General features: G+C 42.3%; 3 protein-coding genes across 5 annotated transcripts in view; 2 read left to right on the forward strand and 1 right to left on the reverse strand.

The window, feature by feature from the left end:
• Positions 1–943: 943 nt before the first annotated feature.
• On the reverse strand, positions 944–6,287 carry THG1L (tRNA-histidine guanylyltransferase 1 like). Of its 3 annotated transcripts, NM_001030616.2 has the most exons (6): positions 6,083–6,287; positions 4,772–4,948; positions 4,200–4,369; positions 3,406–3,494; positions 2,866–2,973; positions 944–1,739 (listed from the first exon to the last, which is right to left on the reverse strand). In NM_001030616.2, exons 1-6 carry the CDS (start codon positions 6,259–6,261, stop codon positions 1,578–1,580), a joined length of 885 nt encoding a protein of 294 aa, NP_001025787.2. In that variant the 5' UTR covers positions 6,262–6,287; the 3' UTR covers positions 944–1,577. The 3 variants fall into 3 exon arrangements, with proteins under 3 accessions (NP_001025787.2, XP_015149253.1, XP_015149254.1); XM_015293767.3 differs by lacking the exon at positions 6,083–6,287 and having other exon boundaries at positions 948–1,739; positions 4,200–4,365; positions 4,772–4,909; XM_015293768.3 differs by lacking the exon at positions 6,083–6,287 and having other exon boundaries at positions 948–1,739; positions 4,200–4,274; positions 4,772–4,838.
• Positions 6,288–6,457: 170 nt separating this feature from the next.
• Positions 6,458–14,380, forward strand: SOX30 (SRY-box 30). The gene is made up of 5 exons (XM_414564.8): positions 6,458–7,136; positions 8,319–8,558; positions 9,691–9,870; positions 11,621–12,113; positions 13,041–14,380. The coding sequence occupies exons 1-5, from the start codon at positions 6,494–6,496 to the stop codon at positions 13,411–13,413; spliced, it is 1,929 nt and encodes a 642-aa protein (XP_414564.1). The 5' UTR covers positions 6,458–6,493; the 3' UTR covers positions 13,414–14,380.
• A 3,955-nt stretch (positions 14,381–18,335) lies between these two features.
• Positions 18,336–19,728, forward strand: part of ADAM19 (ADAM metallopeptidase domain 19) — a 30,199-nt gene continuing 28,806 nt past the window's right edge. Inside the window, exons 1-2 of the mRNA NM_001195122.2 lie at positions 18,336–18,416; positions 18,597–18,679. Coding sequence (NP_001182051.2) covers positions 18,353–18,416; positions 18,597–18,679 — 147 coding nt within the window. The 5' untranslated portion in view covers positions 18,336–18,352. The remainder of the gene's footprint in view (positions 18,417–18,596; positions 18,680–19,728) is intronic.

A 19,728-nucleotide genomic window follows, 5' to 3' on the forward strand; every position in this document is an offset into this window, starting at 1 on the left:
GAATCGTCTCTCACACTCCCTCATATCCTCTTCCCAGAAATTATATGTGCCATTCTACAAAATAAGAGTATATATATTCTTCTTATTTCTCAGAATTGGGATACAGCATGGAGCTTCCTGTCCCGATACTACAACTGCACAGACTTACTGTTCATGCTCAGAAAAAGGAAGAAAGAGCAAGCAGTATTTCAAAACACAGCAAAACGCCTGTTTAGGGGCTTGTTTTTCATTTAATAAGAACAGCACGTTGCCTTAAATGTAGAAGGTCTTCTTCTGAGAAGAAAAGCACAAAAGCAGAAAAACCAACTCAGCTCAGCACTCACCTGATTTGGTCAGAACTATTTGATCCTCTTTCCATTTCTATGGGTGGCCCCAACTGTGGGTTCTCCCTTAACTACAGCTTGCCAACCAGACTATGGTTCTAGCACCACGTTTCTGAAACCAGTATGGTTAAAAGCAGTAATATCATTCTTATAGAAATACAATTATAATGATATAATGAGCATTTGTACTGAAATAGGTTATTTCTCTCAAATTCCGTTCTCCTGGGACAAGTCTCTTTACGTTAGCAGAAACATTTCTGCTCTGAGATGCTGTGTGATTTGTTTCAATAGATGAACTAATAGTTAAACAGTGATGAACTTCAGCAGCAGCTCACTCCCCCCTCCCCAGTGTATATAGTCCTGACTGCTACATCTGTATCTACCCCAAGAAAATCAGAGAACAGGAACACAAGTTCTTGTTAGCGTACTCTTTACAAGAACATTCTCACTTTGCTCTTTCCCACTCCATTTCAAGTAGTGGACAGATGACTTCCCGGGCTACAGAAGATGAGAGCATGATGTCTATTTATGCCCTAACAGAATTGAAGTCTGTACAGTTTCTTTACTCTCAGACTATTTGAAACCCAAATAAAGTCCCAGCAATAAGAAAGTCCAAATAATAAATACAGCAGGAAGAAATAACTGTTTTTTAATATTTTAAATGAAAGTATAAAAATCCTGTACATTTGACAAAAGCATTTAAAATCAGTCATAGGAAACTGCTGGGGTACTTCATTTCCACTCTGTAAGGATCAGTCATTAGGAAGTTGAAGAATTTTTTCACTAATGTCACAAAGGCCTTGAAATTTAATTCTAAATGTCTCTTGAAGTATTCTGATCTGTGTCTGAACTGAAAGAGAAAAAATAATGACCTTTTCCTCTGCTTTTAACTATTCAATACACAAGTTTTTTGTAAGTTGTCAGTTCAGTAACACATCCCATGATTTACGTGCTACAGAAATACATCACATTTCTATATGCTTTTTCTGTATGCATGTACAAGCATCAATCAATTTATGACGAGTTCTTAACATTTTAAATATAGTAAGACTTAAGGCTTTCCACACGGATCTATCTTTATACGTCAGACAACATAGCAGTGTCCCATTTCCAGGCAACTTTACAGTGCTAAAAGCAATGTAAATGTTGAAGACATTTCACAGGTTAAAATCCGCCAATGATAATCCATACTTTCCCAGTTGCCAACAACTCAAGCAGAGCAACACGAACTACCAGTAACACTCATCAGAGAGATCAGCTATCCTCAGCCAGAATCTCAGGATATTCCTCCCAGAACTGTTCTCCAATTATGTCACAGTGCAGGGGAACAACTTTAGTCCTAGTCCGGGTCACTTCGACTTCCTTTTCTTCTGATTCCTTTGGCAGTTTAATTTTCTTAGTCATTACCTCGTTCACCTGAAAATACAGTTGACACATTAGCAGACGTATATGACTTCAGAGGGGATTCACAAATGGACAGGAATAAAAAGCTATAGTAAAAGTAACCATCAACCCTATAGCATAGTATAGAATTTGAACACAGAAACTTAGTCTATTCTGTCTGACAGCTGACACGAGTAGTTGAAACTGCACATCATCATCATGTAGCTTGAGGAAGTTACTTCCAACTCCACATAACTGACTGCAAGTATCCTTGAATAAAGCACAATATTTAACTTGGAACTAAGTAAAGTAAATGGGAAACCTCAAAAATGTCCAAAACCAGTAAGAAAAAATAACATATAGGGACCAAGTGAAATATATTCCCAGGTGAGAGCCTCTACTTGTTCTAATTATTTCAAAAGAAGTAATAGAAATCACTGGCTAAAATGGAACAAACAACAACAAAACACAAAAAAACCAAACAACAAACAAGCAGATTAATTCTTTACATTTGTACACACACACATATACATATGTAGGAGTCAAATGACTGAACAAATTAAAGAGAACTCTTAGCATGGACTGACTGGGTTCTGATCACATGAAACATGCATATTACTAGTTAAATATATCCTTCTGTAGTCGGAAGATCGAAGGCCATAAACATTTATGGTTTCCTGAGACAGACTTCATACAGAATTGGTATTTCTTACACTTATTCTGCATCCGTTACGCAGAATGACGAAAATTTGAGTTATCCTTAAAAGGAATTCCCCTTAAGAGCTGCAATCTATAGTATGTTCCTTTACATAAGAAAAGGGTATTAAATATATCGCCAGCTGAGCTATGTTATCGAATGACTGTGACTCCTTTGCAGTGGAAACTGACAACAGTCACTAAAATGTATTTTTTTTCTAGGAAGCAGAAATTCCTAAATTCTCAAAGCTGCTATGCTTATAGACATTGTTATTTAAAAACATCGTCAAAACAATTAGTCACCTTTCACTACATCACATGGAAAGTTTGGTTAGTTTAATATATCTAAAAATACACATCCACAGAGCCTTAGTTCCATTTTGTGATCACTCAGAGTAGCTTTCTGGCCACAGTGTAGCTATTTAAAACAAGAACATGACGAAAGTGGTAATGAAGTTTTTACCTTCTGCCATATTAAGACAGTTCCTTTTCTATACATCAAAGGCTCATTGTTGTAGTTGATGTTGAATTCAGAAAATAAAATTTCATTCTTATCTCCAGCCAAAGTTCCCTGCAAGAAAATGAGAACAACAAGTACTCTTATAGAAAGAGACAGAAACAAACCAACAAGGTTACAAGTAAACTGAATCTGCAGAGCAGAGGATGGGTAAATACAGGAAGTAACAATGGCACTTAAAGAGTTTTTTTCATCTTTAAATTACAAGGTATAATTGCTTTTCCCCAACAGAAGAGTTATTTTCAACTGCCAAATGGGGATATTAAAAACAGAGGGTTTTTTCAACTGGACTTTTTTCCTAGTAAAATTCCAGGTAAAATGTATTATTTGCTAATTATGTTATCGTTTTACAATTCAAGAAGTTGTTGAATATGCACCCACAAAATTATTATACTAGGAACAGAAAAGCCAGCCAGGGCTGCTGAGCAGGCAAGGCACAACTTAGCACATAATTGTATCTAGAACACAATCTCAAGAGATTCTTACCTGGAGTCTATCCTGTGCTTGCACTGGTGTCAAACCACTCCTCTGTACAAGCATCCAAAACACTGTATTATACAGGTTATTGATATGGCCTACAGAAAAAAAGAAAGATAAAAAAGAGTATTTATCAAATCTGACTGAATACTCGAAAAACTAAAGAGCAACTTAACTCCCAGAGTCATAACAAAAAACTTCTAAGAATAAATAATATCATTTGGTAGAGAAGATACAGTCTTTGTGATCCATTTTTAAATGCTCTGCATATTGTTAATAACTAGAAGACAGATTAATTTTACATCCGAAAAGGAACAGCAGAGGGAGAAGGGAGTTTTTATATGACCTTAGTTATCTCAGTTTGAACAACAAGGGCTATGTGTTAATGGAGACCTAGAAATGAAACCCAGCAGTCTGTTTCAACACGGTATATGCAGCCCTTTTAACCTCTATCACTTTCCTACATTTCAGAAGATTTTCATTTAAGATTTCTTTGATTAAAGAAACCCAAGAATATGAAACAAACAAACACAACCAAATTCTATTAATATTTCCTGCACTGAATTCACACCCAGCATGCAGCAAATTCAGTCATAATCTAAATATTCAGAATTCTAGCTGACACTTACACATCCAGACAATTCCCACTACAATGCAAACACTTTCTATTTAAAAAATACCACTCTACCTGCTGTTCTTTAACTGACAAGTTCCATATATAAACGCAATGGCAACAAGGACATTTCTATTCAGAGAGGATGAGAACTCAACTGCACGAGTCTCCATTTTCTACAAATGCTTACAATCTGCTTGTCTCCAGCTGAGGTAGTCCTTTAAGTTTTGGTTGCTGGGATACAGCACAATTCGTCCATCAAATCCTGGTGGGTACAGAAGTTGCTGGTCCTTAAAGTAATCCTTCCAATAGAAAACGTAACTTGAGGCAAACTGGGAGACCACATGAGTCATGAACTTACTTGTAAACACAAAGCAAAGGAAAAAGAAAGGCATACATCAATATGACTATATGCACCTAAAACCATGATGTATCAATAGCAATAATTCTGGTGGACAGCATTACTTCTTATATAACGGTCCAACAGTTCAGCAGTGGCATAATCTTTTATAAATCAAATACATGAGTTTGGAAAGCAAAGCACTTTGTTAAAGGAAGCCCTGTTTTACCAAAACTACCTAAAGCTCCATATCACTAAATGCTATGGAAACACTGCTTGCAGAGTTCACATTAAGAACTAGAACTAGTAGTGTGTATTTCCAAATACAGCCCAGCCTGTAACCTCTGCATACAGATGAAGGCAAACCTAAAGATGAGGGCCAAGGCACAGATTTAGAGACAAGATAGCAAAGCAGCTGTTACCTTGCTCTTCTTTTAAACCATTTACTCTTCTTTTTGAAAACAAAACTGTATTCATCACTCTGTCCATAAGCAATAGCGATATCCTCCAACTCCTGCATCACTGTCTGGGCACACTTGGTCATCAGATGAAGAGCACGGTCATCATTTGGCTTTTTGAACTCATGTTGCTCAGCAAACCTTCAAAGCAGAAATGGTTGGATGAGAATACTTTATAAGGCAACTCAGAAATGTGAGCTGATTCATTTTCATCGTATTTAGTTTTTAAAATATTGATTTACAATATCCAGCCAATACTAACAGAGAATTCCTTACAGGTATGAAGAACACTAACAAAAAACTGGTTTTACACAAAAGCTGATCCAAAAGTAATGCCTCCTATGTTGGTCCATGATGTCAGAGGCAGATGTTGGTGGAATGGCAGTAGTGGTTGAACCATCCCACCAATATTCTGTTACAGTTTGTTGCCATGTGACAAATGGCAGCAGAGGGGCAGTCTGACACCGATGGCCATATGAAGCCAAGGTATAGAGCAATATTCCTCCAGGTGGAAAAAAAAGCACCCACTGACATTCATCACTTGCTGAATGTTTATGGAGGCCAAACAATGGGTGTCAGTACTGTCAGGTGGTGACTACTGAGTTTTAGCATGGCAACAGCAGGTCGCCTCCACTGGTGCCAATTCATACAAGCATGGCATGCAGGCTCTTACTCATTGCTGGTAAAAACACACAGCTCATGGTGGTGACTGCATTGAAAAACAGCATTTTGTAGCTGAGAATTTTCTCTATGAAACAGCGTTATAATTGTAGTTTTTGTACTGTAACAGCTACAGTATTGTAGCTGTTGTAGTTTTCAAAGAAGTAGGAAGCATTACTTTTGGAGTAACCTACATACTTTGCAAAAAACCTATTCTCTGTCTCATCAGGATCTCACCTTAATTAATTATTCAAAATGACTGGTTTACTTATTTCACTTGGATTAAGATGATGATGAATACTGCTTTCTGTAATGTCATTTTCTCCTAGGGCACCTCAGTCCCCCCAAGACAACATTACCAGTAAACACATCAAAACTTGGCAGCTTTATACCGAAATCAGATTCAAGCAAATCAGAGATCAAAACCCCAGCAACAAGATTTATCCTCAAGAAAGGTGAATGCTGACCCCAAATGGATATGGCTCTTACAGCCAGAACCCCCCTCCCCCCCGGCCCAGTACCAGGCCTAGGACATGGCCGCGCCCCCCGCCGCGTTGCTACAGCAACCACCCGGCAACAAGCTGCCCGCCCATTGGCTGCCCGCCCAGCCTTCACCTGTGGAAATTGCGGCCGTCCAGCCGGACCACTATCCAGCAGTTGGGCAGACAAGTGTCGTCTGTCTCAAAGTCCCGCACGTACTCGAACTTGCTCTTCGCCATGGAGACGCGACCGCGCACACAGCCCACCCCGCGCCCCGCCGAGATGGCCGCCGCCGCCCGCAGGCAGCCCAGCATGGCCAGAGCGGAGGCGGAAGTGCAGTGCCCCCGCCACAGAGTGCACAGCAGACAGCCCTTCTAGGCGCCTAGGAGGACTTCTCTATGGATCTTGGAGGCTGGTCTCCATGGCGACCGCATTGTGCGGTGGTGGGAGGGGCCGAAGGGAGCGTTGTGCTCTCGTAGGTGACAGCGGCGCGAGGGCGCTGCGAACGTTGGGGACCAACTGCAGGCGGCAAACGGCAGCGGCGTCATGGAGCGGGGCGGGGGCGGCAGCCACGGCCCGGATTCTGACCTCGATCTCTGCTCCCAGGGTCCCTCAGGCGGTGAGGAGCTCCAGGCGCCCCTGCAGGAGACGCGCGTTAAAGCCAAGGAGCTCCAGCAGCAGCATGGAGGCTTCCTCGCCTGTCCTGAGGGCAACAAGGAAGCAGGAGGGGAGCTCAGGTGTTCCCCAGCTCCATGGGGGGGAAAAGAGAAGGCTCTCTGTGCAAAAGAGGATCAAGAAAAGTACGGCGGAGAAGAGCAGGAAGATGTGATGGTGGTGGAGGTCAGAGGTGCTGTGAAGGAGCCCTGTCCAGGAGCGAGGACAGATGGGGATGAGGACTGTGCTGCAGGCAGGGCCTCGCATGGGCCCACACATATCAGCAGTGATGGTGGCGTGGCACAGCCCAGTGAGGGGCTGGGGGTCCTCCCTGAAGACCTGAAGATTCCCCTGGTGCTTCGCCCTTTGCCTCCTGGTGCCCGTATACAAGTCCAAGGCCCTCTGCTGCCAAAGCTGATCCAGGTGTCTAAGGGGCCCGTGAGCCAAGTGCCTCTTAAAATGCAGTCCCTGCTGGAGCCTTCCGTAAAAATTGAAACTAAAAACGTTCCCCTCACAGTACTGCCCTCCGATTCAGGTATTATGTTAAGAAGCCAAGTTGGCAGGGTTGTGGTAAGGTGTACAGCACTGACAGGCTATCAGGAGGAGTACAAAGACAGCATTAGAGAACCACCCCTCTGGATACACTGTAGTTTGTAAAACCAGCTAATTCAGGGTAATGTGTAAGCTGCAGGAGCACAGAGTTCTCTATTGGTTTATTGAAATCAATATAGTTTTCTCTGCTTGCTCCCTGCCTCTACTGAACCCCTTTATAAATGTTTAGAATCGGAATTTAGAAGTTTGATTACAAATTGCAGTTTAGGTGTCCGCTTGATTTTTAAAATGGAGCATTTGTACACCTCTCCAAGACAACTTGGACATGTTAAGCGATGAACATTTTGTAGTATCTGGTTTAGAAGCTTACTTGTTCTGGAAAGAAAAAGGCTTTTAAAATTCATGCTTCTTTAGGCTTTTAAAATTTATGACTTAAAGCAAACTTCTAAAGATAAGAAGACCTTCTCCCTTTATTGATAATATGGAACAGTTTGTTTCTAAGCCTTTTGCTGACAGATCAGCTGTGAGGGTTCTGGCTGTTCATTATGTCACCAGTTCAATCCAAATGCAGTCTGTGTTTACAGAGATGTAAAGCTAGGTGTCATGTAACAGCCAGTTGGTAAAACAAATTCCTCCAGCAAAAGAGTGTCCATATCTGAGGGGGAAAAACCCATCTAGAACCCCAGCACAACAACAGCCTCAGCAGAGAAGCCAGAGTACAGTACTGCAGAGTAGTAGGACTGAAGTGCCATACCAGTGTTATGCCTTCCCTGTGCATCGTTAGGGCTTTTGGATACATAGTTCTGGGGGAGATGACAAATTTGCAGTGATATGGTCTATGCCATTCTGAGTTCAATTTATAAACAAGTTACAGGAAATCGTCTAGCCGAGTGAAATCCAAACTGTCTCAGCAGTCATGTGTGTTTCATACTTTTAAAAAGAGAATAAACAACAAAAGCCATGCACATGATTCCTTACACAGTGGTTCAGTGGAGCCTAGTAGAGCCTTAATTATTTTTTCTAGGAATTGGTCTCCACTTGTGCAATGAATTTTGTGTATTCTGAAGCTCTACTGATTCTTTTGACTGTCACCAAAAAGCCCTTTGATGTAATCTGTTCTGCAAGTATTGCCTGGAAGATGATCTTTCCTCATTTTGTTGCATAGGTATGCCAGATACTCCATTCAGCAAGGACAAAACTGGCCACGTAAAGCGTCCAATGAATGCGTTTATGGTGTGGGCAAGGATTCACCGACCTGCCCTAGCTAAAGCCAACCCCAATGCCAATAATGCTGAAATCAGCGTTCAGCTCGGGTTGGAGTGGAGCAAACTGACTGAAGAGCAGAAACAACCCTATTACGACGAAGCTCGGAAAATAAAACAAAGGCACAGAGAGGAATTTCCTGGTAAACATGTATTGATTTACCTCAATGTTATAGTAGTGCAGGATTTACAGGAGGAAAAACAAACAAACAAAGGAAAAAAAACCCAACACAAAAGGGATGTCTTTCATTAGAGCAAATCGAAGAGTTAGAAAAACATGACATGAATTTCAAGCACTCAGTCCAGCTTTCTAGTGCTTGTGAAAACACATTCACTTTTTAGCATCCAAAAATTATGTGCATCCTTTAGAGCCTCTAATGGTTCCTACGTTCTCAGACCACCACAGCTCTTCTGGCCACGTGCAGAGGTTGTTGTGAACTTCGCTCCAAAGCCCTTAACAAATTTGTTTATCCACAACACTGCAGTTCAGTTAGTGGGACAGTAACAAAATAGAGCATAATCACTTGGAACACTCTTTATGAAAGCTGTTAAGATATCAGGTGTCACAATCCTTTGTGATGCCATAATCCTGCTAACTCAAAATTATGGCTAGGCCAGACCTGATTAATATGTCATAAATAAGCAAGAGATGAAGGGCAGCACTTTCTCTCTCCTGGACTGCTCAGTGTAAAACCATAGTTTATTTAAAGTCTGCTAGTGTTTAGTTAATGTTATACATCAGAGGCAAACATACTTTTTATTGCCAAAATCTATACAGGATTGCTATTGGATCATATTTTCCATTGTCTCTTGTAGCCTGCAGATATATGTGAAATTTGAGGGGTTAAAGAAAAAATCAGAAAAGACCCACATTTTGAATACAGTCATGATTTCCTTCAGGGCTGGAAAGCCCACAATACAGTGTCACATTCTCCTTGGCATGCTTTCTGTAGCTGCGTTGTGTCACTCCCTACCCTTCTGTGTTTCTTTGTCTCACTAATGGTTACAATCCAGTAACACAAACACAATGCCCATGTGTCCATTTTCTTTCCACCTCTGGTAGAACGCCCTATTTAGCAGCTCACTGACACAAATGCAGGTTTGCTATCGGAGCATTTTGAGAACTCCTTGACTTTTTTTTTTAATTATTTTTCTTAAGGTATTTCAGAATTGAAGCTGCCATAGGTTTAAAAAGAGAGAGAGAGAGAGAGAAGAAAAAGAAACAGAGAAACCATCCTATAAATGGTATATCTGCATTTTTTTCATCTCTGACAGGTTGGGTTTATCAACCACGACCAGGCAAGAGGAAGCGTTATCCACTGGCTGTCTCTGCTGTATTTTCCAGCACTACCCAGAATATCATCACTACAAACCCGGTTGCTGTTTATCCCTTTCCATCGCCTGCATTCCCCGCTGCCATGCACAGTATTCAGAAAAATATTGGACATCCAGTCTGTGAGTTTCAGCAGTGAATGATTTTAAAAATCAGGAATTTACCTATTGTAGCAGCATTTATACATCCAATCGTGTAGATATATTTAAAAAATGATTTCTCAGTCTGTGTGGACACCACTATTTCTTTCAGTTCTCCTCTGTGCTGCACCTCTGCCTCCTAGCCTCTACCTACTGCTTCCTCACACTTAGCTGCTCTTTAATTCTGTCCCCCTCTTCATCCTCTACAGATGCTGCTATTGTCTTTGTAGTTCCTATTGCCTCCTGGAACTCTCTGGATGTCTGTTATTCAACACCTGCCTCCTGAAGAGCTATAATCATTTCATTTCCCTGCTCTGTCCCCCTCACCCATATCTTTCCACATCAGATCTAACTGCACTAGCATTCAAACCTGCTCTATTAAGCCTGGAAAAGTTTATTAGCTTATTGCCTCCACTCCAATGTAAGTGTTTTTTGCTAGTGAAGCACCACTATTCTAGGGCTCAGCAACTTATGCTGCATACGAGGAGGCAGAATTGTCTGCAACGTGATTAGAAATGAGGTTGGAAGAGTGTTGGTAAGGTGTGTGCTGGGATATTAAAAGTCACTGGAAAAGGAATTTTTCACTTGCATGCTTTCCATCAGTTACTTGGGTGTTTTGTGCACATCTGGAATAGTTCTATGTGTAGCTGTTACCAACTTGCACACACCTGTAGTCTGAAGAAATGCATTAAATGTTGCACCTAATCTTTTTTATTAAATATTTCACCAGTGAAATGGAGTTTAATATGAGAGCCCACGTGCAAATATAAATATCTAACCTGCAGTTTCTCATGTTTTGTGGTGAAAGAGCTCTGGCTCCATCAGTGGAGCACAGATGGTGGATCACAACAGCTTAGATTCAGGCACTGGACTTTAGAGACAAGAAAACGAAACGTCTGTTAATGTTGTATGGTAATATTTGGAGACCTAAAAGAGAGCACTGTACTTTGTTCTGGTGAAGTTTCAGAAGTAGAGAAGTGATCATTTCTCAAATTGTTCCATAACTTTGACTGAACTAAGCATTTTATTTCTTAACGTAGTGTATCTTATAATGTTATAGTGTCCTCAGATGCTACTATGTTTCATTCCATGGTTTACTATCCTATTGAGCTTGAAAACACTCTTAAATATAAAAGGTAAAATCTAGATGCATTTAAGTCTCACTGACTCAGCACTTAGATGCTTAGACTAGCTAGTGTTTTTTTGGGAACACTAATGCAGTTTGTTTTGAAATCTTATTGTGTAAAGGCAGCCTTTAACATAAAGTATAATTTGAAAGTGTACATCTGCAAAATGTTTTTAAGTGAAACTGAACAGTGGGAGTGCTTGTAGGTGAAACAAATAAGAAAACATATCAGAGAGCTGTTCTGTAACTATTACTTCTGCTCTTCACTTCTGCTCTGGCACCATGCAGATTTATTAAGAATTTGGCTCATGCTATCTCAACTAGTAGACCTGGGATGTGTTCTGATCTTCAGGCACTAAATGCTAGTTCATTTTTCATTCACCCTTTTTTGTTTTGTTTTGTTGAAGGGAAATTAAGCATATAGACTCCAAAACCATGTCAGACACACATAGGCCAATTGGCATGTGACTGTGAGTTGCAGGGAAGCAATGCCATAAGGTGTTCTGGGGGAAATGGTTCTGACTCCAGATGTGGTTTGCTATGTCACTATTTATGAAATCTCTTCCTTTATATGTGTCTGATAAATAATTGCTCTCTTTCCTAAAGGTGAATCTCCTTCTGCCACCCGGCTGCCAGCTTCTTCTATTCAGCGTCCAGGTCCAATTAATCTTTTCCGACCTGCTATTGCAAGCACCACTCCAGTGGCAGTTCCAGCTCCAACTCTGCCTCTGCGCCCTATAATTGCACCACAGCACTTTGCTGAGCCTACTCAGAGAGAAGCTCGTGATGTATCACCTGGATCCTATTGCTTTCTGAAAAGATCAACACCAGTTGTTGTTGATCTCTCCAGTAGAAGTTCAAATAGCACAACAAGCACTAATGACAGATTTTCTGCCCCTAATAGTGAGTTCCCAAAGGAGTACCCAGGGATTTCTGCTTATCCTAGAGGTGTACTTCTTCCTCAGGTTACCCCTCTTCCTCATTCGCATCTCTGTGAGAGCCCTCCTATTGGGCAGGCAGCCGGTCTGTACGGAGTACCTCCTCAGTTTTCATTTTATCACCCCTACTTTGTTCCTGGACCTCACTATTTCCCCTCAAGGTAATGCAACCCTTCATTTCAATACCATTTAGATAAAGTACTAAAAGTCTTTAGCTTTCAGAAAGCAGATGGAGCATTCAGTTCTTGAGACGAGAACACAGTGCCAGAAAGGAAGGGTGCACTTCTCTTCCCTTGGCTTCTGTGTGGTGAGACCTGCTTTCCTGAGGCTGCTTGTAATATATGCACAGTTATTGAAGGCTCCATGGTACAATTATAGTAATTGGCACTCCTGAGCCCACAGTAAATAGAAGTATCTTCTCTCTACTCTGTGCACCTAAGTGCAGTTAGATGCACTACATATGATCTCTACATATAAGTATTAGGTAAATATATTTTCAAAATGATCAGATGCAATTAAGTAGGTGTGTGAGATGTCTCCCAGCTACTTGCTATGATTGTAGCTGTCATAACTACCAATATTTCTGAAATCCGGTCCTGTGGGAAATGTCTTCAGAATTATTACATCAGTAGTAATTACTAGTTTATCCTTTGCAGCAACTGGGTTGTAAATCAGAGAAGATCACCTAACCAAAGTATTTACAAACTAACACATGTAATATCCTGTGAGTATTTCTTATACTTTTTTATACTGTTCTCAGTATGGACATTAACATACTGCAGGCTTACTTGATTCTGTTGTATCCATGACATTATTTAATACTTTAAAACAATGGGGTTTTGATTGTTTTTAAAATAATGTCATGTCTATATCTACTATGAAGGGATGCATATGCAATCCTTGCTAATACAGAGTCTGTGTATGACTCTTCTTATGAAATCAGTGTTTAAATTAGACATGGTTCTGAAGTATGTGTACTTTGATTATTTCATCTAAACTAACTTAGACTAACATTTGATTCCTTTAGTTGGATGGAAGTCCAGGCTATCTGTGTTTCTGAAGGACTACTTTAATCTCTTCCATTGCAGCACGTGCCCATTCAGCCGTCCCCCTTTTGGCTGTGGGAATTTCTCCAGCTCAGTTCCTGAATGCCTTGGCTTCTATGGAGATGGCTACCAAAAGCAGGAGATGAAGTTTTCACCTCTGGACAGAGATTACTCTTTCAGGGGACACCCAGGGGGAGGCATACGTGAAGACTCACGTGTTTGTGCACACCTTGAAGAAGTGACCTCTCACAGCAGCCACAGTGAGGAGGGTTATGTAAGCCCCATATCACAGCTAGACACTGGAGCACTTGAGAATGATTTGCCAGCAACCCCACCTTCTCCTTCCAGCATCCAGCTAGTCAATGTGACTGATAGTGAGGACGAAGAAGAAAAAAAGGTGTTGCAAGAGCTGTAATTTTTAAACTAATTGATAATCCAAGAAATAGTTATAGAAGAGGAAATAAACGTTTTCCTCGCTACCATCTTCAGTGGGAAACCAATGTAGCCTGAGCAACCTGTGCATGTCAGTTTGAGGACTCTGACGAACTGCTTATATTTTGGGAGGTCACTTACAGATCTGGGAATGTCTAAAAGCTTTCTGAAGTTTCACCTGGTGCATCGGGACATGGCTTTGGACTCTCGCTTAGGAAAGCACTTACACAGGAACTCAAAACATTTCACAATGTATTTTCTTGAGGACTGATATATTTAATAACATCCTTTTATTGTTCCTCTGAATTAGAATACTGCCTTTTATTGTTTACAGATGGTTTAATGGTATTTTCCATAATTTTTTAGGTGTTACTTTAGGAATTTTAGCAATAATTCTGGCTGCAGTAAAATACTCTGAGGCCTGGAAAGTGAAGCCAAGAATGATTCTGCAGTGCTTTATATTGTTACTTTGATGAGACAGTTTTAATTTGGTTAATTTTTACTGTACTCTGCATTTGTAGTACAAATGTTGTATAATGCACTGAAAATATAGATCAATTTGAATAATATCTTAGTCTGTAACCAGTTCCATTAATGAAAATGGATTGCCCAGAAGGTAGGTGGATGTGTGGTAGAACCTAGAGAGAGGAAAATGGATGGGATCTAGTCCTGTGACTTACATTAGTGGACTGCAATTTAATCTCTGAGTGTAGTTATTACTCTAAAGTATTCTCCAGAGAATTCCAAATTCTCTGAGGAATATCAAAGGCTTTTAATAGAGAGGGTGTCTGTGCTGAGCTCACAGTGAGGAAATTCAAGAAGTTTGACCCAAATATGTAAATAATGTTACAAACATTTATGTTTCTGTATTGTGAAAGGGAGGGTCATTTCTGTCCGGGAATTCTGTTATCTTTCTGTTGTTACATTTGAATAAACTCACCTGAATAATGTTCCCCTAGTTCTTCATTTTAAGCCAAGAACATTGAACTGATTTCAGTGTTGGTTGTATCCTGTGTTTTACTGCAAAGCCAGAACTGTGTGTGAGCTTCAGTGGGGTGAGGGATTCAGCACCTGCTGTGCTGCGTCCACCTGCTAATGAGAACTCCTTGTTCATTCAGGAAAGCACAGTATCATATCATCAATGGAAATCTCCTCTGTTTAATACCACAAAGATCAGAAGAAGAGAAGACTGAAGCTTAACATATCCTGGATTTATTAATTGGAAACAAAATATAGGGCTAATTTTTCCTGCCCTTCCTGTTAGAGTTGAAGTCCTGTGTCAGACATACAGGATCTGTGTCTGCAGATACAGCAGTAGACCCAGCTCTCTTTGCTCTTTACCTTAATCCAAACTAAAAATCACCTTGCGTGCTTCACAGTTGGAAAAATATAAGATGAAGGTATTCTAAAGATATCTGGGGCTGTGAGCAACCTGGTCTAGTGGGAGGTGTCCCTGCCTATAGCAGGGGGTTGGAACTAGATGGTCTCAAAGGTCCCTTCCAACCCAAACTAATCTATGGTTCTAAAGTCTGTTTTCCTCTTGCTGCTGGAATAACCTAACAACTTTTAGTAGTGTGCTTCTCATTGTGGTCACTGCCTGTGCCTGCACTTTGGCAGAGGTTACTTCTCCAGAGTTATTGGACATTTTTATGGGCTGATGTCATTAAACCTGTTCCTCTTCTGATGAGAATATACTACTTTGGTACAAATACTGTTGGAGAAGTTTGTAGTCAGTGTGGAGAAAACTGCAGTGCTTTAAATATACAAATATAGTCAAAAGGGTGCAACGTGTCAGCTTATACAGCCACGTACTGCTCTGTTCACTTCTTTGTAGGAATTAAGCAAAATTAGCAGCAGTGGCCCACCCTTAACAAAAAAAGAAAGATAGCACTTTGATAGTATTTCAGTAATAGCACATTGGAACAAGCCCTTGTGTGGTACGTGATCATTTTACAGTGCTTCTCCCTCTTTGGCAGGGCAGCTGCTCTAAGGCTCTTCCAACTATTCCTGCTATCCTGCTTGGATGGTGGAAAAACAAAGCTAATCAGAAGATCTGGCTCAGCCAAAGCTGTTCTGAAAGGCCTGAAATAATGAAGTTCGCTGTTACGTTCCCAGTTCCCTTCACAGATTCACAGCCTTCCTCCTTTGATCATTTCAAGTGATCTGAAAGAGGAAAAATGCTCTGAAAAAAAAGGAAGGTTTCACATGCCACTCAAGCTAGCCAAAGACACAACACTTTTACCATCGGTGCATCAGAAATGCTGAGGTTACACAGGACAAAATGTCATCCATGTTCACTTACTAGGATTTTGATTTTCAGTAACTCTCCAGTTTTCAGGAGGCTCTCAGTGGCGGTTCATTATCAGCCTTCCTTTTTTTCTGAACGGGGAGTTCAAAAGAAGTTTTACAGAGCTCTCAGTTTGATACACATCCGAATCATTCCGTGTGTAAGTCTGTTTCTCTAACAGGCTTCTCTCCTCGCCGAGTCTACATTTCTATGTGCTTAACTCCTAATATATTCCTAAATTACAATGAATGGAATGGGAGAACCATCACCTTTTGCCTTGCAGCCAACCTGAAGAGCTAAACCACCTCGCATGGTGCAGAGCTAGTGCAGAAACCCCACTGTAAAAGCGTGCTTAGCACCTCTGACTGGGGGAAATGGGAACACCTAATTTCCAAGCCTAAGGAATGACTGCACCCCTCACTCTGTGTGCTGCATAGGAGCTGCTGCTAATAGGTATATCCTTGCCTTGGTCACAGGAGATGTCACAGATAAGTAAGGCATCAGAGAACAGACTACCACATTCCCAGCTGATACTTTTAACCAGGCAATTGGGACTGTGGGGGGAAATGAGTCTGTGTGATTCCCAGATAACAGAAAGCTTGATCTCACTCCGTGAATCAAGCAAACATCCCATTAAGAGCTTTTTGAAGAAGTGGGTCCAGGCCAGGATCTGAGTCATGCTGTGCCACAGGCAGGTAGCATTACAGCGTCTGAGCACAGCTAATAAGGCTGGGATACCCTGCAGCTTTTCATGCAGCAATGCCTGAGCAGTGTAAGCGATATATCACACAAATATAGATTAAACTATTTATAACGATTGCATAGTATGTGGTTATATTTTTATAGAGGGACTTACTGCATATAAATTAAGATATCAATTTTCATATTACTAAATCCGAAGATAAAAATGTCATTATATAGCAAATGCAAATGCTGCATATATTTTCTTTTTATGGCACTTGGATTATGACCAAAATGACACTCAGCTAAGCAGCAGTTATTGGCCCAACTATTACAGCAATTTTAAAACACGTTTCTTTTATTTCGTTTTATGCTTTTTTGAGCTGATCTTCTTTGAGAAATAGGTGGAGCAGCCCCGTGAAAATCTGTCATACTGGGAAGATCTGTGACAGTCCTCCAGTGCAAGCATAGGTATTCCTCATCAAGTATTATTTTTCTCTGGGGAGACAGAAATGCCATGCAGGGATGGAAGCAGAATATCTGTCTAAATTCGAGTTACGTTTTCACTTCTTTGTAATAAAAGCATTGGCAATAGTGCTATTGTTTTCTCCTCTATTGCAGGCAGCTACAAATTAATGGGAGAGTTCACAGAGAGCTCTGGGTTTCCCTTCAGAGTACTCGAGGGGACCCAAAAGAGCTGATTTGGTCCCTGGATTTTCGCTCTGAGAAACTGTGTGAATTATTTATGCAAAGGATATTTGTGACCCATTTGTGGGTGGGGTATAATGCCATTTATGGCATTTCCTGCAGGCACAGTGATAGGAGTCAGCAAAGCCCTTCAGTGAAAGACAGCTCAGTGGTTTCAATATCATGTATAAACCTCTGGACCAGAGGCAAAATCATTTCTATTATTCTTAATTGTAAATGCATTATTCATTTCCTATTGGCCTTGTTTACCAGTTTACTCTGCAATGTAGCCAGATGCAGGTTCTCCCTGTTCATTACACTGGTTTTCTTTCCAGGTGGTTCACTGACACAGGCACATTAAGTATAGAGATGAATGGAAAGGGTGTTGTGGATAATGCAGACCAATGGCTGAAGTGTATGACCAACAGGCAATGCCTTTTCTTGCTGTTCAGAGCCAAGCCCATAAAAAATGCACTCATCCTCCCTCACAGCCTTGTTGGTGTAACTGCACCTTGAGATGGCAGTGGCCATGCTGTTAACCAACTCATGCTCTGCCTTAGGGCAGGACTGGGAGCTGCAAGCACCATTCACACCGATGTCCCAGTTCCAGTGTCACCGAGCCTGGGTCAATGCTGCCCAGCAATGGGTTCATCCTCATAGCAGAGGTCAGCCCTGAAGGGTGCAGAAGAAGTCAGGGATGCTCACTTGGGAGCTTCATAGACAGAGCGGGGACCATGAGCTGTGTGTGCTCCTTCCAGCCCCTCTGTCTGCCTTAAAGGGAGAGGAGCAGTGAATTTGGTTTTGCTTCTGCCCACTTATATAACCAGCATAAATAAATATCCCCTCAGCTGCCCATCGACAATAAATTTCCAGAGAGATTAGGGATTTAGGATGCCTTTGGCAGTGTGGGTTCAGCCATGAAGAGTTTGGTTGGGTTATATAATAAAAATAAACAATGCCATAGCACTGCTCCTTTGGGAGCTACTTGAAGGCGATGTGCCTGCTTCCTTCCAGCATGTCCTCCCTTCTTGCTGGCTTTGCGACGGCTTTCTGTGCTGACAAAGGAGGGGAGGAGGGAGGGACAGGAGAGTCTTTGCATGAAGGCAGCCCGAGCAGCCCGAGCTCCCACCGAGCACTCGAAGCGGGAGTGGAGAGAGGAAGAAACAGGCAGGAGCTGTAGGGCGTGTTGCGGGTGGGAGGAGAAAGCCGGGCCGGGAGCTTCTATATACGAGGGGTTGCGGTGACGAGCCGAGTCCAGCGTGGAGCCATGCGGGGCTGGGGGCTGCTCTGCGGGATCGCCCTCTCGCTGCTGCTGCAGCCGCCGCCGTGCAGTGAGTGCGGGGACATCGGGATGGGCACCGGCGGGGCGGGGGGCACGAGTGCGTTCCGCTGCATGAGCCGCGGGGAGGATGGGATTGGGATGGGGGGGTATCTCCTCCTGCTCCCCTCCTCCCAGCTTCTCGTTCTCTGTCTTGGTGCTGAGCCCATCGCCTCCTGTTCCCTATTCCCAGGCGCGGAGGCTGGTAGCACCGAGCCGCAGCCCGCCGTGCTGGTGTCGAGCTGGGACGTGCTGCGGAGCCCCGGCGGAGAGCAGGTGGGTCGGGTGCGGTGCGGCTGGGCTGGGCTGAGCGCCTCGTTCTGCACCGAGAGCTGCCAGGTGGAGGGATGAGGCTGCGGTTCCTGCGAGCCCTGCGGTGCGCGCTGTGTGTTCTAAGCTGAGCTCTGCGATGAGGCTGAGAAGCCGGCTGCAGTCAGGGAGCCGCTGCATCCCTCCCGAAGGCAGGGGAACGCAGGGCGAGGCGGCTGTCTGCTCTTGGTAGGCTGCTCCTTTACACGTGCATCCTTACTCCCCTGCACTGAGAGATCTCATCTCTCTGACCTACTTTAAAGCTTTCTTTCACTGTACTGAGGTGGATCACAGCTGTGAGGATGCTTCCCTTTAAAATAAATAAATAAACCTCACACAAATAAACAAAACCCAACAACGCCACCAAAACCAAACAAACAAAGGACCCAAGAGCTCAGGTGCAGGTCGTAGTGACAGAATGTTTTGGATTAGAAGGGATCTTCTGAACTCACCTTGCTCCAGCCCAGCAGACCAGGCTGCTCAAAGCCCCATGCAGACTGAGCACTCCCAGGGACGGGGCATCCACAGCTCTTTCAGACCACCTGTGTGTGCCCTGCGTGAGTACAGATCTCTCTTCACTTATGCTCTAAGTGGTCTATTTGCAGCTGTTCTGAGAACCACTGGGATATCAGACTTGGATGTCAACCACAAACCACAGCTCAGTCTCCTAGTGTCTGTGCTGCTGGTAACATGAAGTTATCAAATAGCGAAAGGGGAAAATCCAGATGATATTACTTAAGTTGTGAACCAGAAAAAGGGAAGCTACAGCATTATTGTAAAGAAAATTATGGCAGCTCCCCATAACTGTTGTTATTCTGGGCTTAATGTCCTTTCCATACGATAGGAATTTCTATAACTCCATTGTGCTGTATAAGGAAAAAAGCTGCAATGACTTTCTCATGCTCTTAATTCTCTAAAAAATGTTCTTGCAACGGAGGCTGGAAGTTTTGTTTCTCTCTGTTATTGATAGTGATGCGAAGTCATCTGGACAGCATTTGCCTTTACATGAAGTTGCT

The sequence above is a fragment of the Gallus gallus genome, chromosome 13 (assembly GCF_016699485.2).
Source record: "Gallus gallus isolate bGalGal1 chromosome 13, bGalGal1.mat.broiler.GRCg7b, whole genome shotgun sequence".
NCBI classification, from domain to species: Eukaryota; Metazoa; Chordata; class Aves; order Galliformes; family Phasianidae; genus Gallus; species Gallus gallus.

Bases quoted from the DNA above. Each gene is read 5' to 3' on its own strand.
- THG1L (NM_001030616.2), bottom strand. From the start codon at position 6,261: ATGCTGGGCTGCCTGCGGGCGGCGGCGGCCATCTCGGCGGGGCGCGGG. The intron at 4,949-6,082 runs GTGAAGGCTGGG...TCTGCTTTGAAG, and splicing joins GACGGCCGCAATTTCCACAG to GTTTGCTGAGCAACATGAGT. The intron at 1,740-2,865 runs GTAAAAACTTCA...CTGTATTTTCAG, and splicing joins CTGTCTTAATATGGCAGAAG to GTGAACGAGGTAATGACTAA.
- SOX30 (XM_414564.8), top strand. From the start codon at position 6,494: ATGGAGCGGGGCGGGGGCGGCAGCCACGGCCCGGATTCTGACCTCGAT. The intron at 8,559-9,690 runs GTAAACATGTAT...CATCTCTGACAG, and splicing joins GCACAGAGAGGAATTTCCTG to GTTGGGTTTATCAACCACGA. The intron at 9,871-11,620 runs GTGAGTTTCAGC...TCTTTCCTAAAG, and splicing joins AAATATTGGACATCCAGTCT to GTGAATCTCCTTCTGCCACC.